This window comes from Diceros bicornis, chromosome 29 (genome assembly GCF_020826845.1).
Source record: "Diceros bicornis minor isolate mBicDic1 chromosome 29, mDicBic1.mat.cur, whole genome shotgun sequence".
Taxonomy (NCBI): Eukaryota; Metazoa; Chordata; class Mammalia; order Perissodactyla; family Rhinocerotidae; genus Diceros; species Diceros bicornis.
The window spans coordinates 16,451,472-16,470,209 of NC_080768.1; the positions used below are offsets into that span (position 1 = coordinate 16,451,472).

The window sequence follows — 18,738 nt, forward strand, 5'->3', positions numbered from 1 at the left end:
ACTCAATTTCATGAGCCTAGTTCTGGTCCAGCTGTGCAAAATGTTGTTTTTCCCTTGGCACTACATAAAATTCTAAAAAACCAGGCTAATTTATAAAATAGTCAGTAGCACAGAATCAACATGCCTTTTGGACACAAGCAGATCTAAGAACCAATTCAATTTCTTCAAGCCTGGTGCTTGAACTTTCCCAAGCCAGCCATGCCATCAATTTGTTCACTAACACTGTAAGCAGGACTCCAAAAGAGCCTCTCATTGAAATTCACTTTAATTCAATGGTTTAAGAAGCCCCACGCAGGGGCCTAGATAGCCAAACAGCAGACTGCGTGTCTAAATTAAGGGCGGCTCCGGGTGAGGCACCTTCCCTGCTGCCAGAATTATTTTAAACTTTGTAACTTGATCAAAGGAAAAGCTCACACTTTCCAGAAAGAAAAGATGAGACTTGGCTACTGACAAAAATGTAACCAAGTTTCTCTATAATTTATTAATGCTATGTTTCTAATCGCAGAAGTGGCCCTTCAAGTGAGAAGACTTCTTTGTTAGTTATTTGTTCTAATAACTTCTTTGCTTGTTTTTGTTTGGGGACCCAGTTTTAAAAAAACAAAAATCAATAATCAAAAAAAGAAAAGTGATTTTTTTTTTTTCTTCCACCTAAAGGCTAAGGAGGCCCTGGTTTGGGGTTTCACATGTGTAACTTTCAAAGGTGTAACACAAAGCCATATTCTCAGCAGAAATCAGACTACAAAATCTGGTCTGGAGCAGAGGTGGGGGTGAACTCTAACAGGCTCTTATATCTGAGAACTCTGCAAACCACGTACAGTCGGGGGCTAGTGGTTAATACCTCAGGTCTGTTCTGGGCAAAGATGCCAACGAACTTATTTGCAGCATCCTGGAAGCCCTTCTGGATCAGCGCTGAGCCCACACACTCCGACATTTCTGCAACCTGAAATGGGAAAGAAAAAATAGGGAACGGTCAGGCCCAACTCAAGGAACAAAGCCTACGGGGCGACAGCCGAGTCTAGTATCTCAGCCAGCACTGCACAGAGGAGAGTAGGAACAAACAAGCATTCCCGCAGTTCCACAGTGTTGTAAAATACAGGTTTTATTCCCCAGAACTCACTACGAAGAGAATTGATCATATGGTTCCTTCTGCAAAGCAAATGAATCTCATCCCAAAAGCTGAAGGCCACAGATGATTGTATGTCAGCGTTTCTCAAACATTTCTATTTTATACTTTAGTTTTATAAAATCTGATAAAATTATAAAAGTAATGCAGGGACAGAGAATTTTGTTTTGTTTTCCTGTATTTATAAAGAGTAGCAAAACAAAGCAGCCAAAACTTGTCATTTTGGTATAACACAGAAACAGCAAGTTTGGGGGAGATCTTTAAAAAAATAAGTACAAGCTCTTATCATTAGGCTCTACAGTTCCATTCTTGAGAATTTACTCTTAAGAAATAATTCTTAGAAGGAGGTTTTAAAAGACAATGCACAAAGATATATATTTCAAAATTATCTAAAGTCATAAAACTCTAGGGGAAAGAAGACCAATGGCTGGGTGCTTAAGTGAATGATGGTAAATCTCTGAGAAAATGCTATAGAGCTGGTAAATATTATGATTATGAAAACCATAACAAACTTATAATATTTGTAACAATTTTGAGCAAAATAAATAAATGCAAAAATGCATACTATTATTCCAACTAAGGAAAAATAGGTAAATTCATAAAAATTAGGCAGGACCTGCCCCCATTCTCTCCCCATTCCTATCCCAAACTAACTAAAAAAAAAATTTTTCAATTCTTTTCTTCATTGTCAGTTGGTGAATTCTCAAGAGCACTTTTAATTCACACCCCCGCTCGCAGGAAACAAAGCCACACCTATTCCTGCCCCAGAACCCCATTGGCTGTGGCACATAGTGCCACCCCTTGCTCTGCCTATGGGATGAGAGCTGACACTGGTGAGGTGACAGCAGGAATAACATGAATATGTTGATTACTTTCATATCCCATGGACTATTTCACAAGTCCTGCTGGCATTTAAGGGATGGGAACCTGGGAAATGCCTGCAGGGCTCAATAGGATAATAGGCATGCATTTATATCTCTAGAAAGAAGTCCACACCTGTCTCCAAAACACCTAGCTCCTACAAGGTCAGAATCATTGGGCTAGTGAAAAAAAAAAAAATGATTTAAATGTACAAATCCATGTTTGGCTTCAGTTAAGTCCAGTTTGTATCTTCACCAGCCTCTGACTAAAATGTACAATACACAGATTAACACCTTCAGAAACCCCAGGGATTTCCAATGTGCCTTGAAAAATCCAATCTGCAATGGTTGCATCTTCTCTCTTCCAGTCAACACACTACAGAAGTCATAGAGGAATATATTACTGTAAGGAACACTACAGAAGTAATCCAGAGGGCGCTGGGGACTCTGTGAGGCCTTAATACCATCATGCAGTGTTATATGTCCAATACACATCACCTGTTTTTACCCCACCTGTGACAATGAGAGATCTTGACAACTACTATTTGGATGGGACACTGTTATTTGGCTCCGGTAAGGCAAAATAAAAACAGCAAAATCTTTCTGGTCACCTGGGCTCACTACTCCTTCTACAAGCAAGGTATGCTAAGCTCTGAGAGAGAGAGACAGAGAGACCCAAGCAAAGCCTTCTGCATTTCATTGCTCCTCAGATGAAGGAAGAGAGGACAGCATGTGCTTCCGTCTCGAGAGGACCAGCGAGCATTATTCCCGAGCTGGCTTTGTGGCTCCTAACGACAACCCCCCTCACATACACACCCCGGAACACACCAACTGCTAAAAGCACGTTTCACACAAAACACAGAAGGAGGAAGTTCATTTGTATTCATGATCGCCAGGATGACCTGCCCTTAGAGCAGGAGCTGTTTCCTGGACAGCTGTGCCAGATCCGGCTGTTCCTGCACGCGCTGGGTACTACTTGGACTGAGGAAAAGCAGGGGCACCTAGATTTATTGTAATCATGATAAAAATAAAAAGCAATGCTTTCCTGCTCTGCTCCCTGCCATTCACAAACTCCTATTTAAACAGCTGTAGCCGTGGACCAGTTGGGATTACTGAGTGACAAGAGTAGAAACACCCAGCTCCCAGCTTCCCTTGTGTTTATACAGAACACAGGTGTCTCTGAACATCTGTGCTGCTCTCTATGGCTGCCCTGGGGTTAACTGTCACACCAGTCCCAGCATCAGTGTGACGCATTAAAGAGCCCTACACCAGATGGCGGGGACCTCACTTCTGGTCCTGGTTCTGCCACTAACCAGCTGTGACTTTTGGTGAGTCCCATCCCTTCCTGGGGTGTGTTTTCCTCATCTGTAAAAATGAAAGAGTTACTCTATATGGGGCTTCTCAATTTTTCTAGGACCTCTGAAGGCAGAGAGAAGTAATCCTATCCCCCCACGGGGTCTGGGAGAAGAATTGTCTGCTTCAAGCACATTTCTAGAATTTTACCTTAAAAATTACACTATACTCCACAATGCAACACATCAGCTCTAAAATAAAGTGCTTTGAACCACCAGTTAAATTACTTAACCACTTTTTCCCAAATCTTTATGTACAACTTCTTCATTTGGATACCGTATGTTTATCCTGAAGCTCTGAGCTGGTCCAGCACATACACTTGGTAGAAGTCTTCCAGCCCTAACATCCAGTGGCTCCAAGAACTGACAAATTTAAGCACTACAGCTTGCATGAGGAGTCCCCAGAGCCAGAACACTCACCTGTTTGTATGAAAGCCATTCATAGGGTTGGTCTGGCTTCCGAGAGCCTAAACAAGGGCCATCATCTAAAAACAAAGAGGAAAAAAATGAAAAAACAAAGGATGGGCTTAACATGCATAAATATTCTAATTTGTATCCCATCTCATTCTATAAAGTATCAGGTAGACTCTAGTGGTCCTCAGATCAGAAACAATGAATTCAGATTGGAAATGATTTCTTCCTGGGGTTTGGTCTGATTTTTTGTTTATTTATTTCTATTTTGTTTCTTAAACGGGGCAGAAGAGGAGGGAAATGAGAGGAGATAAAGAAAACACAATCTTTAAGGATATTCAATTTGTGAAGTCTTCTTCAATATCCTATTGGCTTAGAAAGAAGTCAAAGGCTGAGTAATAAAGAGATCCTGGTGTAGGTTTTCAGAAGACAAGTTATACCAAAAATTCTAAAGAAGCTTAAAGCATTCTAACTCAGAATGTGAAAAGGAAAATATAATTTTTAAGTGCCCAAATTCTGATGACCAAAGGTAACAAGAATCACCTGGAATTGATTACATAGGTGAAGTCTAATTTTTTTTAATTGAAGTACATTTGACATACAATGTTATATCATTTTCAAGCGTACAACATAGTGATTTGACATTATATACATTACGAAATGATCACCACAACAAGCCTAGTAACCATCTGTCACCATACAAAGTTATTACATTATTGACTAAATTCCCTATGCTGTCCACTACATCTGCATGACTTATTTATTTTACAACTGGGAGTTGGTACTTCTTAATCCCCTTCACCCATTTCACCCATCCTACATGGATGAAGTCTCAACTGCAGAGAAACAAAAAGGAAGATAAGATGCAAAATGATGGAAAATAAGGGGGCATTTGTGAAAGCACAAGTTACAAAATATCAGAATGTGTCCTGATTCCGATTTAGGTACCGAATAAGCAGAAGGAAAGAAAACCCAAATTCATTATTCACGTTAAGGGCTAGCACAGGAATAACTACAGCTCCAAATCATTTATATTTGGAATCGTACAAGTTTCTTTCTACAGATTAATCCCAAACTAACTTTATGCTCCGTTTGTAGCTGTTGAAAGGAAAAGCTATGTCCACCCAAAAAAAAAAGCTGCCATGTTTAGACGACCAGAGTTGACCACATCCAAGAATATTTCCTACTTAGAAACACAGCTCTCTACCAGCTCTGTGCTACGCGGGGCCTGCGTGGCTCCCTCTGCAGGGACATCTGAAGTTGGATGTTTGGTCATCTCCCATCTGAACGGGGCATTTGCATTTCTGTTTTGAGACCACAGCCATCTGGCTTCACCATTCTAGGCTTGAGTGTGTTCAGATTTGGTTTGGGGATCTGGAGGAAGTGAGAAGGAAAGCAGAGCATGGCCCCACCTGGGGCCCTAACAAGCCTGGGCCTATTTCACAGAGTTACACCCTAGAGAAGAGAAATGTAATACAAAGGTGGATTCAAGAACCAGGCATGAGGAGGGGGAGGACCCAGGCAGGACAAACCCAGTCCTTCATACTAACTCCCTGGCTCTCTCTAGAGAGGTCCTGTGGAAAACAGAGGGGAGCACCAAAAGGGCCTTATTCCCAGGCCCTCTTCCACTCACAGGGACTGCAATCAACACTGAACACAAGTTCCATCAGAAGTTGTTTTCAGATGGAAAAAAAATACACCCGCCGAACTGCTGCTATTTTACTCTTCAAGCACAGGGATTAGCAATCTACGTAGCCGGGGGCCAAATCAGGCTTGTTGCTTCTTTTTGTAAACACAGTTTGATTGGAACACAGCCTCCCTCCTTCATTTCCATATTATCTAAGACTGCAGTCAGGAGCTGTATCAGAGACCATATGGCCCAAAAAGCCTAACATATTTACTATCTGGCCCTTTAGAGAAAAAGTTCTCAGGTTCCTGCTCTAAACAGTGTAGTTAACCCCAGGCTCACTTGGGGAACTTGAAAAAATATACTATACTCAGGACCTACTAACAAAATTTTTGATGTAATTGCACAGGGATGGGGCCTGGGCCTTAGTATTTTTTAAAAGCTCTCCAGGTGACACTAAAGTGTGGGCAGGGATGCGAACCACTGACAGAGAACTCAATCTTCATAAATGGCCTCCTAGGTACAGTTCTAAAATACTAGGTTTCAAAACTCTAGGCTGGCTTCTCCTGTCATTCAACAAACTCCTACCTACCTTATCTAGATGCTGGTTTTTGCTCTCCTGTAAAAGTTTAATCTTATGGGAGCCTAGGAAAATTAAAGCTTAGAATAAAAAGCTCCTCTAGGGGAAAAAAAGAAGAAAAAGTAACCCACAGAGCAGCTCCCTTCAATCACTAGAGGTTAAGAAGGCTGAACTTATTTTTCTCCAACTTCTCCAAAACATTCATTTAAGGCCTTCATTTTCCAAGCAGACAAAGTGGCCAAAAAAAAAAAGTTACACGACTTGTCTTAAGATCAGGGGAGAATAAGAAGTATAATGTAAGACATCATAATCCTAGATGAATCCCATCCTCTGCTAACAATGGGAAAAATGTATACACATTTATACATATACATGCTTTGTGGGAGTGGTAAAGAATATATATAAAAATACTTTCTTGTGGCCTTATGTTAGGCTGCTCTACCTTATGGACATTTGTTATCACAGACAAATCCTGACCCTAACACTAACTCCGAGGAAGTTCATAAATTAAATAATACATAAGTAAGTTTGCTTCCTCTTTACAGTGGGGCTTAATGAATCCGCTACAGGAATACCGGGGCAAACACACCGAGCGGAGCAATCCAGTTTTACTAGTATCAAGTGAAAACGATGGGCACTTCTTGAGCACAGATTACATGGAATATATCGTGGGAGACAGAGTGGGTAACAGCACACAGTTCCTCCCTGTAAGGAGATAAAAATCTAGCTAGTGGTGGCAAAAATAAAAGCTAACCACTAAAAGATCTAAATAACAAAGCATGGACCCCTAAGACCATTTCTAGAGAGGAACCTGGAACAAGCGAAAATGAAGAGGCTAAAACAAAAAGGGGGTGAGAAGCAGCAGCGGAGACTCTCTCCTTCACTGAGGGTACATTAATGAGCACCACTGTGTGCCAGGCCCTGTGTCAGGGCTGAGACAAGAGATGGCTGCTCTACCCAAGGAGCACCGGCCAGTGGGAGAACAGCAGGTAAACGCCTCTGCCCCCTGAAGGGGCTGTTACAGAAACGGAGACAAGATGCTGGGAAAGGAGGAAATGCCTCACGTAGAGGCAAGGGATGAAAACAATACACCAGGAAGCTTTTCTAGAAAAGGTGAAAGGCAATATGAGTGTTACAAGATTAGTAAGAATATATCAAGCACCCTGGGCTGGGGGTAGGAAAGAAGAGGCTTTATTTTATTTTATATTTTATTATTTTTTTTCAAATGGGGGAAGGAGAGGTATTGAACATCGGACTGTTTTAACTCCTCCTCCGCAATTGTCTTTTTTGGGTTTTTTTTTGGTTTTTTTTTTGGTGAGCAAGATTAGCCCTGAGCTAACATCTGTGCCAATCTTCCTCTACTTTTTGTATATGGGATGCTGCCACAGCATGGCTTGATGAGCAGTGCGTAGGTCTGCACCCGGGATCCAAACCTGCAAACCCCCGGCTCGGAAGTGGAGCACACAAACTTAACCACTACACCACCAGGGCAGCCCAGAGGAAGCTTTATGATCAGGGGGAAAAAAGTGCACAAGGGCATGGGGTTATGAGAGAGGAGAGGGGTCATGGCTTTGCAGGAAGTTCAGTATGACCTTAGGGGAGCACACACGGAAACTGGGAGGGAGAGAGGCTGGAAAGGAAGGCAGGAGCCGGGTGTCCTGGGTCTCCTATGCCATCGTTAGTAATTAAGGGTAGTCCCAGGAGCCAAGATTCCCAAGTGTGTCTGATGGAACACTGCTTCCTTGGGATATCAGTGTTTATTTCTCAAAATACGTGTCTCCTGGTCAAGTAAGTTAGAAAAATGTTGGATCGAGCCCAATTAAACAGGTCTCTTGACTGCAGGAAAAGTCAGAGCCCATAATGATCTAATGGACGTGTGACTCCATAAACTACAGGACATACTGAAAACGTATGTGACCATGGAACCCCCTTTGCCATGGGGAACATCTAGACGGCTACTGTGCTTTGGGACTCACTCTGGAGAAGTTATGGGAGGAGACTGGGAGACTTGAACAACAGGAAATAGGCAAAAGACATGAGCAAACATGCCTTTCTGAAGAATGATCACTCTTTCTGAATGAAAATCACTAAGCACTAGTCACACGAATTCAGTAAAATGCTTACTTGACACCTGTATACCCCTCTGGAAACCTTCGTATAACGTTGTGACATCATCGTAGAAATAGACCAAGGGCTCGTCACTATCAAGTAGCGTGGATCTCCGAGCACCATCACTACCCTATGCAAAAAGACAGACAGACAGACAAGCACGTTAGGAGAAAGCGTTACAAACAAAAAGCTTGACGTGCATGCCCACAATCCCCTCCAGCGGCCCTGTGGAGCAGCTGTTCTACGAGTACTGCTCGAAGGAACTGAGGCGCAGGATGTGCTGGTGTGTGAACGTCAATCATTCCCCTGGAGACAACCGCAGGCTTCCAGGAAGCAAGGCTTGGACCGAATGTCTGTCAAAGGGTCCCTGGGAGAAGGAAACAACGGAGGAAAAGAGAAAAGAGGTTCACAGATCTACAGGCACTGGTCCTGCCAGACAAGGCCGAGGAGAGTAGGAGGAGAACTGGAAAGCTGCCACCACCACACACGGCGTGACAGCGCTCACACCACTGCCATCCACGGCGCAGACGGCCGATGTTGAGTCAGCTCTTGTGGAAACAACACACCATTCAGTTCTACTTCCATAGTGTTATCTATATTCTTTTAAGGTTATTTCCACTGTTTTATCTCTTCACCAAGTGCAGTGCTAATCTGTTAGGATTAACACCATTAACACTGACAATCTGTTAGGAACTTCAGTTTCGCATAGTTACAATCATCAGCCAAAAAATGTACAGGTGTGCAGAGACAGTCTATACAGGTGTGATCTGTCACACTGACAGGAATGCAGCCTTGATGTCACTGGGCACCCTTCTCTAAGCTGTCTTCATTTGTTGGCTTCGTAAGTACACGTGCCACGCACAAGAACTCCTAACTGGCAGCAGTGGTCATCTTAAGGGGCAGTTTGTAGTTCTCAAGAGCTGCTGAGCTCTTGGGGCCACAGAGATGCTGCAAGGGGGCCAGACATCCCCAGGAGCCCCAAGCTCTCTTTGGAGACTGACAAATCAAAGCTCCACTACTATGATGTCAGAGCCAATCTTTTTTTTTTTCTTTTTTTTTTTAATTTCAGAGAGGGGCCTTCACATTTGCAACAGTCAGGAAACACTTTCTTGGGGAAATGAGACTATGATACAAGGACTTCTGGTCCCACAAGAAAGGACCGTTCAAAAGTGGGAGAGATTGTTTCCGGCTTGAGGTCTGAAGAAAGAAGATAGGAAAGGCTTCATGAAGAAGGGGGCAAAGGGCTAGGTCTCAAAGAGCAGGCAGTCTGGGCAGGCGGAGCTGATGGGGAGACGGGACGTGTTCCAAGGGAGGAAAGGGTGTGGGGACTCTCTACAGGGGAACGACTGCAGATATGTTGTGATGGATTCTTTTTCTTCTTATATATTTTTTTAATTAGAATCCCTCATTCCTCCTCCCACATACTCTCTTTCATCTCCCACCACCCCAAGTTATCATTTATATACCTTAAAAAAATTTAATAGCACAGAAGTGTATCAAGGCAAAAAATGACTCGCCCCTATTATCAGTTTGGTGAGTTCCTTCCAGACTTTTTTCTATGCTTATACATTTATATACATTCTTTCAATATCTACTCTCTGCTGCATATGTGTGTTTAACTCCTGACCTAAAACCACTGACAGTTTTCTGGAGTAAATATCACCCAATCACATATTCTATTCATCACACAGTCTTCTCTATCTCGGCAGAAACTTTCTAATACTGCAGCCGTGATTCTAAACATAATTATTAACTACAACATGCTTTATAAAACAAATAAATTATTCTTCGTGTGCATAAAGATGGAAAAAATCTCTTCACTTTAGAATCAGGCATTATTATTTTAATCTCAGAGTCTGTTTTCTTCTCTGTACAACAGGGATACCATGTGTCCACGTCCAGAGTTATTTTTAGTTAAACAAGAACTTTCCTGTAAAATATGAACGTGCAGAATATTACTCAGATACCCTATAACAAGCCTAACTACAATACCAGTCCTTCTTAGCCTATAACTTTTCTCCAGTAAATATTCAGATTAAAATTCAGAAGCAACTTTGTGGCTTTATAGCAAGATTCAGAAGCGTCTTCAACCCACAAGTCACCAAAAAGACCCAGGGCATCATGCGTAAGGTAGGAAGAGAAAGGGGAGGGGGACTGAATGACAGAAAATGGGAAGGAGAAAGAAACTAAAAAAGAAGTGTATGTGGTGAAGAGGAGCCGACTGCCATAAATAACCACCTCCTGGCCACTGGTCCAACCCATTCTGCCTGTCAACACATGGCCTGGAGGCGCCAGCAGCCTGGCAGGCCACAGGGAGGTCCTCATGACCCTCTGCTTAGGATGTGCCTTCTACGCCTCTCATCATAACACTCACTCATTCATGGTGTTACTCAGCTGTATCTCTGCAAAAGCAATACCGCCCTCTCCATGCATTCTGATGAGCAGTGCCCACAGCTGTCGAGGGGCAGATGCGAATCAGGTGATCAACGCACAGAGCTTGTTCTGAAGGAGCCCAAGTCTTATCCTTACATGACCAGAGGGACTCCAAGGAGCACTGGCTGAGCAGCAGAGCACGGCAGAAGTCAGAATGAACAGACAGGAACAGGCCTGGAATCCAAGGAGCACGGGTTCACCCTAGAGCAAAGGTCCCCAAAGGATGGTCAAGGGAACACCTGGCCCTTGTAAGGAAAGCAAATGAGCTAGCCCTACAGCAGACCTACTGGATCAGAAACTGGGGGGATGTGATCCAGCAGACTGTTTTAGCAGGACTTTCAGGGGATTCTGGTGCACGCCAATGTGTGGGAACCATCAGCCTGGAGCCATTAAAGTCCCCAGCAGGGAAGTCGAGAAGACTGGGGTAATGCTTCAGAAAGAAATCTACAAGGAGCGTGAGCAGTGTGCAGAATAGGATGGAGGGGGAAGAGACTAGAGAGAAACCAACTTATATGGGCCTGGACCAGGGCAGTGGCAAGTGGGAATGGGGAGAATGGTGACCCCAGAAGCACTAAGCGCTAATGGATTTGGAAGGATTTGGCAAGTATTAGGTGTAGGAGAAAAGAAGGAGGGGAGAGTCAGAAGGCTGAGAAGGTAGCAGTTCCATTTTACCAAAAATAGAAGACTGCGGATTGGGGGTTTGAGAAAAAAGATTAAGTTTAGCTTTGGATATATGGAGACTGTATCCCTTCAAGACAGTAGGTCAACTTCCCTAGTCTTATTTTGGGAATCACTGCTCTAGAGTATATAATTTGATAAGACACTTTTAGCTAAATAATTTTTTGGTTAGGTTAATTTTTTTGGTGGTCTATAATCTTCAGGACTTTGAGAAACATGGAGGTAAAACAGCCAAACCAAAGTTAAAGAAGTTAATTATATCCCAGATAAAGCCATCATCTTGACAAAATAACCTGAGGACAAGATATTTATTATTATTCTAATTAGCAATTAGAATAATTAGCAAAAGTCTGAAGAGGAAGCAGTAAGTGTGCTCTACGCCAAAAAGGCACACCAATTTAAGGTATAGGTAAAACTGGGTAAAAGGTCACACTGTCATTTAACTGTAAGGCACACTGTAATTTCAAGAGAGGAGGCTAAATGAAATGGGGGTGGACGCCACTAAGCAACAAGATTTGTGCTTTGAGATTTGTTGTTGTATGAAATGATCACACACTCCCATAAAGAATCAGAATCATCATTTTTGGTGTGCCTCAGTGTTACCATCTTCTTGAACAAAAATGTTATATGTAAACACTGGGTGTTAGCATCCTCAATGACAGCTACAAAGGCGAGGGACTGCATTCCGAGCATTGGGGCGCACAGCTGTCACAACAGGAGCTCAAAATGTCTCCATGTGCTACAAAACTGAGCCATTTCAAAAGCAGGGCATTCAATTATGGGATTATTCCGGTACATGTGGCTACTTCTAGAAACATCTACTTAAACGAAAAGATACTTTAAATTTGGCCTTTCTGGACTTTTGATACAACCTGCTGATAGGGGGTTGAGGTGGGAGATTCAGTTGTGCTCGAGAAACAGGGAGAGCTAAGCAGACAACCTCACTAGAATGTGCAGGAAACTAGTCAATAAGACTGTAAGTCCAGGAGAATTAAGCATATTTTATTTCTTCTGCTATACACTTCTTTAATGCATATACATTGTTTTCCCGGTCTGAAAAAATAAAAGATGGTGAGTCAAACACACTACAGTCAAACAGTAGTCACGAGTACATTCTCCAGCACGCTGAGGTTCCTCTGGAAGTCAGTCTCCCCACATGGGCTGAATTAGGAAATAAAAGTTCAAGTTTCCCTTGGGGCCAGTAAGGGGAGGATGACAGTGAACATCTGTGTATCAGTGGTTCCCAAGACTAGAACTGTCGGCAATATTTCACAAAAAGGAACGCTTGATAGTGAAAGTAATTTTGTGCCACTCCCATATCTAAATGCAAAAACAAATTACATCCTGGAGAATTTCTTGGGGATAGAAAGGCCCAAGCCTTACAAATTGTGGTCTCATTCATCTCCTCTAGAAATGGATATCTAGAGGCTGTAACAGTCAACTACCCACAATGTTACTATCGTTCGTTTATTCCCTTTACGGAGAGAGAAGAGGGGAGGCAGGAAAAGGAAGGGAGAGAGGGAGGAGGGGAAGGAGAGAGAGCAGGGGGAGATGGAGAAGGAGAACCGGAACTTTCAACAAGACTGTTGAAGACTTGGCTGGATGTTAAGGTTAAATCCATCTCTAGGGAGAGCAGCAGCAGGTGGGAACCACAGTCTTAGGAGGATAGAAATGACTTTTTTTTTTACTCTTTCCAATATCCTCCACGTGAACTATACTCCTCCCAGCACTTACATTTTACACACATCTTACCCTGCCCAGACCACCATCAACTGCTTCTTTTTATGAACAGGCACAAAACGACTTTTCCATCCAGTGCCTCTTAGAGAGGCTTTCTGGCCATCAATTCTCATATCCAGCCACAGCAGATCTCTGACAGATCAAACTAGGGCCTTTAAAGGCCAGCCGACAGGTGACCCACCCAACTATATTTTCTGAACGATAATAGATAGGATATTTAAAGACTAGACTAGACTCCCCCATTATGCTGACCTGTAGATGTCACAGGGTTAACAACGAACCCTCTGGTTCACTACGCATGCTCACCATTTAACTAGCTAATTCCCAAGATCCTTTACACTCAAGTGTGCAAAGAGAGGGCAGAACCAGCACGTAACAATCAGTGCTGGGTGTTGTCATCCAAGCCCAGGAAAGATGGAAGTTGAGTGAGTACTGAGTGCCTGCTGCAGGCCAGCCACACTGCAGATGAGAAAACAGAGAGGAAGGCTCTCACGTCTCGGTCCAACATCTAAAACGTGGTGGAGCCGAGCTTCAAACTCAGCTCCAAGGCACATTCGGGCATGTTAAGAGATCTGCCTTACATGTGGTTCACGGGCAGGTTCAAAGTTGCCCACATGTGGTTCATCTTCATCTTTGAGGAGATGGGGCCCAGGTCACTGGTGCCTGACTGGGGGTTTTTTTTGGTTCTTCAACACTCTCCTCTAATCCTCAGAGCCTTTTTCCTTTTCATCCCTGGTTCATTCTCCAGTTTCCAACTTCCTGAGCTCCTCACTATCCCAATCAGAGGATTTGTTTAAGGGGTGGGAGAGGCCGACACAGTACTTAGCAAACTACAGTTCTGTGCTGCCAAACATGTTTCAATCTCATCACCAGAAAATCTCAGCCAACCACAGAAGGGAAAATAGCACCCTCCCACCTCAGGGAAAGGGAAGAGAGTTTACAGTCACAAAATCCAAATTCCCACAAATACACATTGTTCCAGCAAAACAAGCCTGCCTATCACATCTCTCCATGCCTGCCATTCAGACTATGTGAGGCATTCTGCTTCACTTCTGACTCCTCGGAGGGGAACCAGCGTCTACTTCCTACTCTTTGTCAGCCTTTTAGACATTGGTGTGAAGCCGGGATTTTTGTCAAGAGGGTTGGAAAGCTTCCATTTCTCATTTTTCACTCAGCACAAGTTGACCCTGCTTGGGGGAGGCTATTTTCAAACTTAGATAAATATTACGGCATGCATCTCTGTCATTTACGTGTACACATGTCCTCTGCTTAACGAGGCCTGTGAGAAGCGGCATCATTTGTACAAAATCAAATTGTGTTTTCAGACCTGCTTTACTGTATTCCTATATAGGAAACTGGAGCTTTTTCTTTCTGGTTAAAGGGAACTCAGAAATAAATTGTTTTCCCCCCAAAACAATCACCTTCTTTCTTTGAATTCCTAAGGCAGCTACTTCATACTTCTGTGGGCTGGTCTTCTGTGGGCATAAAGATCAGGAACTCTGCCTTCCTTCTCTGTAAAGCCTGCCCCCCACCTTGCAGCGCATCCGCCCAACCCCAGTGCCCCAATACCTGCTCTGATACTTCTACCATCTCGTGCAAATCACTAGTCACTTTCGAGTCATCAGCCAAGTCTAATGACACAGAGAAACTCAGTTAAGTTTCCTATAATGTGAGTTTCATAAGAAAAAGTAAGTTAGCAAGGTTTTTCATAGTTTGTTATTAAGAAGCTGATTAAGTTTTAGAAAAGGTGCTCAAATTACCTATGGGTATGAAACTGCGGATGCTTGCACACTTCCAGAATAACATTTCTCAACAAAAAGACGCCCCTCCAAGTACATTCTCTCCATCCCACACCCACTGCCCCAACTGCCAGGACTGCTCGCTGACAATGCCCTCAGATGTAAACCTTTAGGAAAGCATGTCTGAAAATTCTCTGAGTACCATAGCAATCAAGCTGCCAGAGGTAGGACTGGAAGGGCAAATCTCTGCACACATCTTTCTTTGACCACAAGCACAACTATTCTGCAATCAGGAAAGAATAGGCCATGGGGAATAGTGACCAGGAACCTGCAATTACAAATGGTAAGTAAATGAAAGTTAACGCCTAAAAACAGACAGGACTTACGTAAGGGTTATTGACAGATATGAAGCCAGAGCATCAAACCAAGAGATTCTTACAGAGTCTTACATGCCCTTCTAGTCAACTGTTCCGAGGCTTCCCAGAGATGAGAAGTACGTGTATGTTTATTTTTACAAACGACTGCAGAAACAACTAGACTGCTCCTAATATTTCTCCCTTCCTCTTAGCATTGACCTTGCTACCTCCTGCCTGGTTCAAGTGTGTTAGTCTAATGCCCACCTCTTACACTCCTTCCACAGGTGCGCTAGGCTGGTGTCAGTGGAGCGAGAGATTCCACCATCTGATTGCACTTGCCCTTCCTGGACAACTGTCTTCCTGCTCCGCCCTTGAAGCTTCCACTCAGGCTCATCCCTCACGGTGGTGTCTGGTCCTGCCCAACTCCACAACAGCGCCCCTGCTCAGAGCCAGCCCCTGCCATTCAAGTTCAGAAAGCCATCACCATTCTTTGTTTTTTTCAGCTTTATTGAGTATAACTGACAATATAACAGATTAAAGTGTATGACGTGATTTCATATACCCATACATTGTGAAAAGACTGCCCCCATCAATTAACACATCTATCGCTTCACATATTTACCGTTTTTTTTTTTCTTTTTTGGTAAGAACACTTAAGCTCTACCTTCTTAGCAAATTTCAATTCTACAACACAGTGCAGTCAACCACAGTGACCACGTTAGACATTAGATCCTCAGACCTTACTCATCTGACAGCTGAAAGTTTGTACCCTTTTACCAAACTCTCCCCACTTCCTCCACCCGCCAGCCCCAGCAACCACCATTCTACTCAACTGTTTCTATGAGATCAACTCTTTTTTTAGCATGGCCATTCTTTATTTTTCCACCATTATTGGCTGGACTTGGTCTCCACAAGTCCAGTATGAGTCTTCAGAAAAACTTATGAATGACCCACTCTCTTCTCTTGCAGAAATTGCTTATGCCCAGTTTGCAAGCAGGTCTTTACATACACACATGTGTGTAAAATGAGTGATTACACTAGCCACATGACAAAATCCTACTCAGTAATAGTCTCCATTTGCACTCTCTAATCGTGGACTAAGGATGCTAGTCCTTGTCACAGTGTGCATGTGAGCTGGGAGGTCTGAGGTTTGTCTAGGCAAGCCATGGCATTGAGAAGGCCTCCTGTGGACTGTGACTTTTGAATTTTAAAACCATGCTATTTATTGAGCATTGCCTCCATAGGCTGGATATGTTATATTTAGTTTGCTTCTTTCAAATTCCTACCTGAGAATGAACCACAGTTCTAGTTCGATGGCATGAAAACAAGTCACTTTTATTACTCTTAGTTTAAGGATGGCCCTCGTCCTCTGCCAGGGATGGAAGGAGTCCTGAGCAATACTTCCTGCTGGCCTGTGTAAGCTCCTCAAGGGCAGCAGCCTCTTCCTCCCTGGTATTGTGCACATCACACGGCAGATGCTCAACTACTTGCCGAATGAATGCCTGATCATTACTCTCTGTGACTTACAGAGAATTAAACCCAGGTGTCACAACCTCCACATCAGACGTTCTGGAGCACAAGATTAAAATGCTAAGGCAAGTTGCTAACTAATTATTTATCCCAACATATGGATGTTTAAATCGCAACCTTTCATGCAAAAGAGTCATCTAGCCAGCATGTGACCTGAATGTCATGAGATCATCTGGGGTGGAAATAAGTCATCCCACTTGGAGACAAGACGAGATACTCAAAGAACTGGTTCTGCCTATTAAAAGGTATGAACCCACGCTATAAGCAAGGTCCAGAAACAAGTCTAAACAGTGAATCTGTTATAGACTAACTGCGTTAGTTACCGGAAGTAAAGTTTAATCTAAGGTCTGAGAATCTTAAAATGATAGCTTAGAAAGGCTAAGGACTGGAAGGTATAAAAAAGTTTTTACTTGCTACAATTTATTCCCTTCTCTAAAGTTTAAAAACAAAACAGATAACTTGGGTTTTCATTCAAGTACTTTATAATCTAGTAAGAGCTATCAAAAATCTTTCCAACCTAATTTGACGAGTAAGCCCTCTCAATGCACACGTGACATCTCTCATCAATTAAACAAATTCACATATTCTTTCTACTACCTCCTTCAGCAATTACAATGGTTCTCATCTATACTTTGTAATGGTTTGTTGCCTAAATCTCTTGAACTCTGGTAGGTCCTACAACCCCATCAGCACCAAGTTCTGCTCTGATTTTATCTACGTCCCACCTGGTTCAGGGGTAGAGGATGAGGAAAGGCAGAAACTTACCAGAAATCAGCTTTTGCTGTGGCTGTGGTTACTGCCCAGGTTTTGAGAGCTCCATCCCCTCCTCCTCCAGTCCTCACCGCCACCGCATCCTCCACAGTTTCCGGTCCTATAACCACCCTATGTACAGAATCTCAGCCTCCATTTCTTACCTGTCCTTTTTCCTCCCTCCATTTTCATCACTATCTTTAGATTCCTTTGCTCACATATCCATATTCAGAAGAGACTGCTCCTGGGTTCAGAAGCTCTAGCCACTGACTCTTCAAATTTACCTAGACAGACCCAAATTTTCCTTATTGTCCTTATTTATCCTCTTTTTCCCCACAGAGTCTTAGTTATAATACGTAACTTACAATGACATATGAAAGCAGCATAACAGAGTTCTAGATCTTCCACTAACCGAACGATATAATTTCACCTCTCTGGATTCCAGTTGTTTTCTCATGTATAAAATATGAGAATTAAAAGAGGAGACCTTTACAGAAGAAGAAAACTAACATTTACTGAATACTTATTACAGTCCAGGCAGACACTGCATATATCTATGCAGCCCTCTTAACAACACTGAGGGAGGGAGGGAAAGTACCGTCACTTCTGTTTTCCAGATGAGGAATCTGAAGGTCAAAAAAGTCAGGTGAGGGGGCCGGCCCCATGGCGTATTGGTTGGGTTCGGCATGTTCTGCTTTGGTGGCCCAGGTTCACGGATTCAGATCCTGGGCACAGACCTACACCGCTTGTCAGTCACGCTGTGGTGGTGACCCACATATAAGCGAGAGGAAGACTGGCACAGATGTGAACTCAGGGATAATCTTCCTCAAGAAAAAAACGAGGAAGATTGGCAACAGATGTTAGCTCAGGGATAATCTTCCTCAGAGAAAAAAAAAAACAAAACAGGTGACCTTGCCCAAGGCTGCCCGATCTAAGCAGAGGGGCCAGGTCCAGCCTCTGCCACATCTCTCTGCCTCTCTGGACCCTTCAGGCTCCAACATGCTTTCCTGTGTCCCTTAACTGCAACCACCAAAATCTGGGCCCTGACCAGTCCCAAAGGGTTTCCAGTCACTCCAGTAAAGATCATCTTCATTAGGGTGACATGGGAATCTCCATCTCAGAGAACAGAATGAGATAAGCCAAAACTGGAAAACTTGCACATCACTTGTGAAAGTGATTTAAGAACACAAAGAGACATACGGACAATAACTTGCTTCCATCCACTGCTCAAAGTTATAAAGTAGCAGCAGCAGGAAAAAACCTTTGGAAGACAGAAGTTCTTCCCCGACCCACAGGGAAAGGGCAGCCTTTGGGTCACTGTTGCAGGCTGGTGAACTGTAACTGCAGACACAGGGACACAGCTCTCTAAATGGGTTCCTGATCAAACCAAGCTCAAAAATTAAGAAAGACTTTGTGCGTTCTGCTCCTAATTCCAGCTTCTCTGTCCCAT

General features: G+C 43.2%; 1 protein-coding gene across 2 annotated transcripts in view; it reads right to left on the bottom strand.

Annotated features, from left to right (window-relative positions):
- The window catches only part of ACSL1 (acyl-CoA synthetase long chain family member 1), a 64,702-nt gene that overhangs the window by 21,517 nt on the left and 24,447 nt on the right, over positions 1-18,738 (bottom strand). For both annotated transcript variants that reach the window (XM_058524983.1, XM_058524982.1), the window contains exons 3-5: positions 8,078-8,192; positions 3,756-3,820; positions 839-940 (exon numbers count right to left, since the gene is read on the bottom strand). In XM_058524983.1, the coding sequence (XP_058380966.1) occupies positions 839-940; positions 3,756-3,820; positions 8,078-8,192 (282 nt within the window). The remainder of the gene's footprint in view (positions 1-838; positions 941-3,755; positions 3,821-8,077; positions 8,193-18,738) is intronic.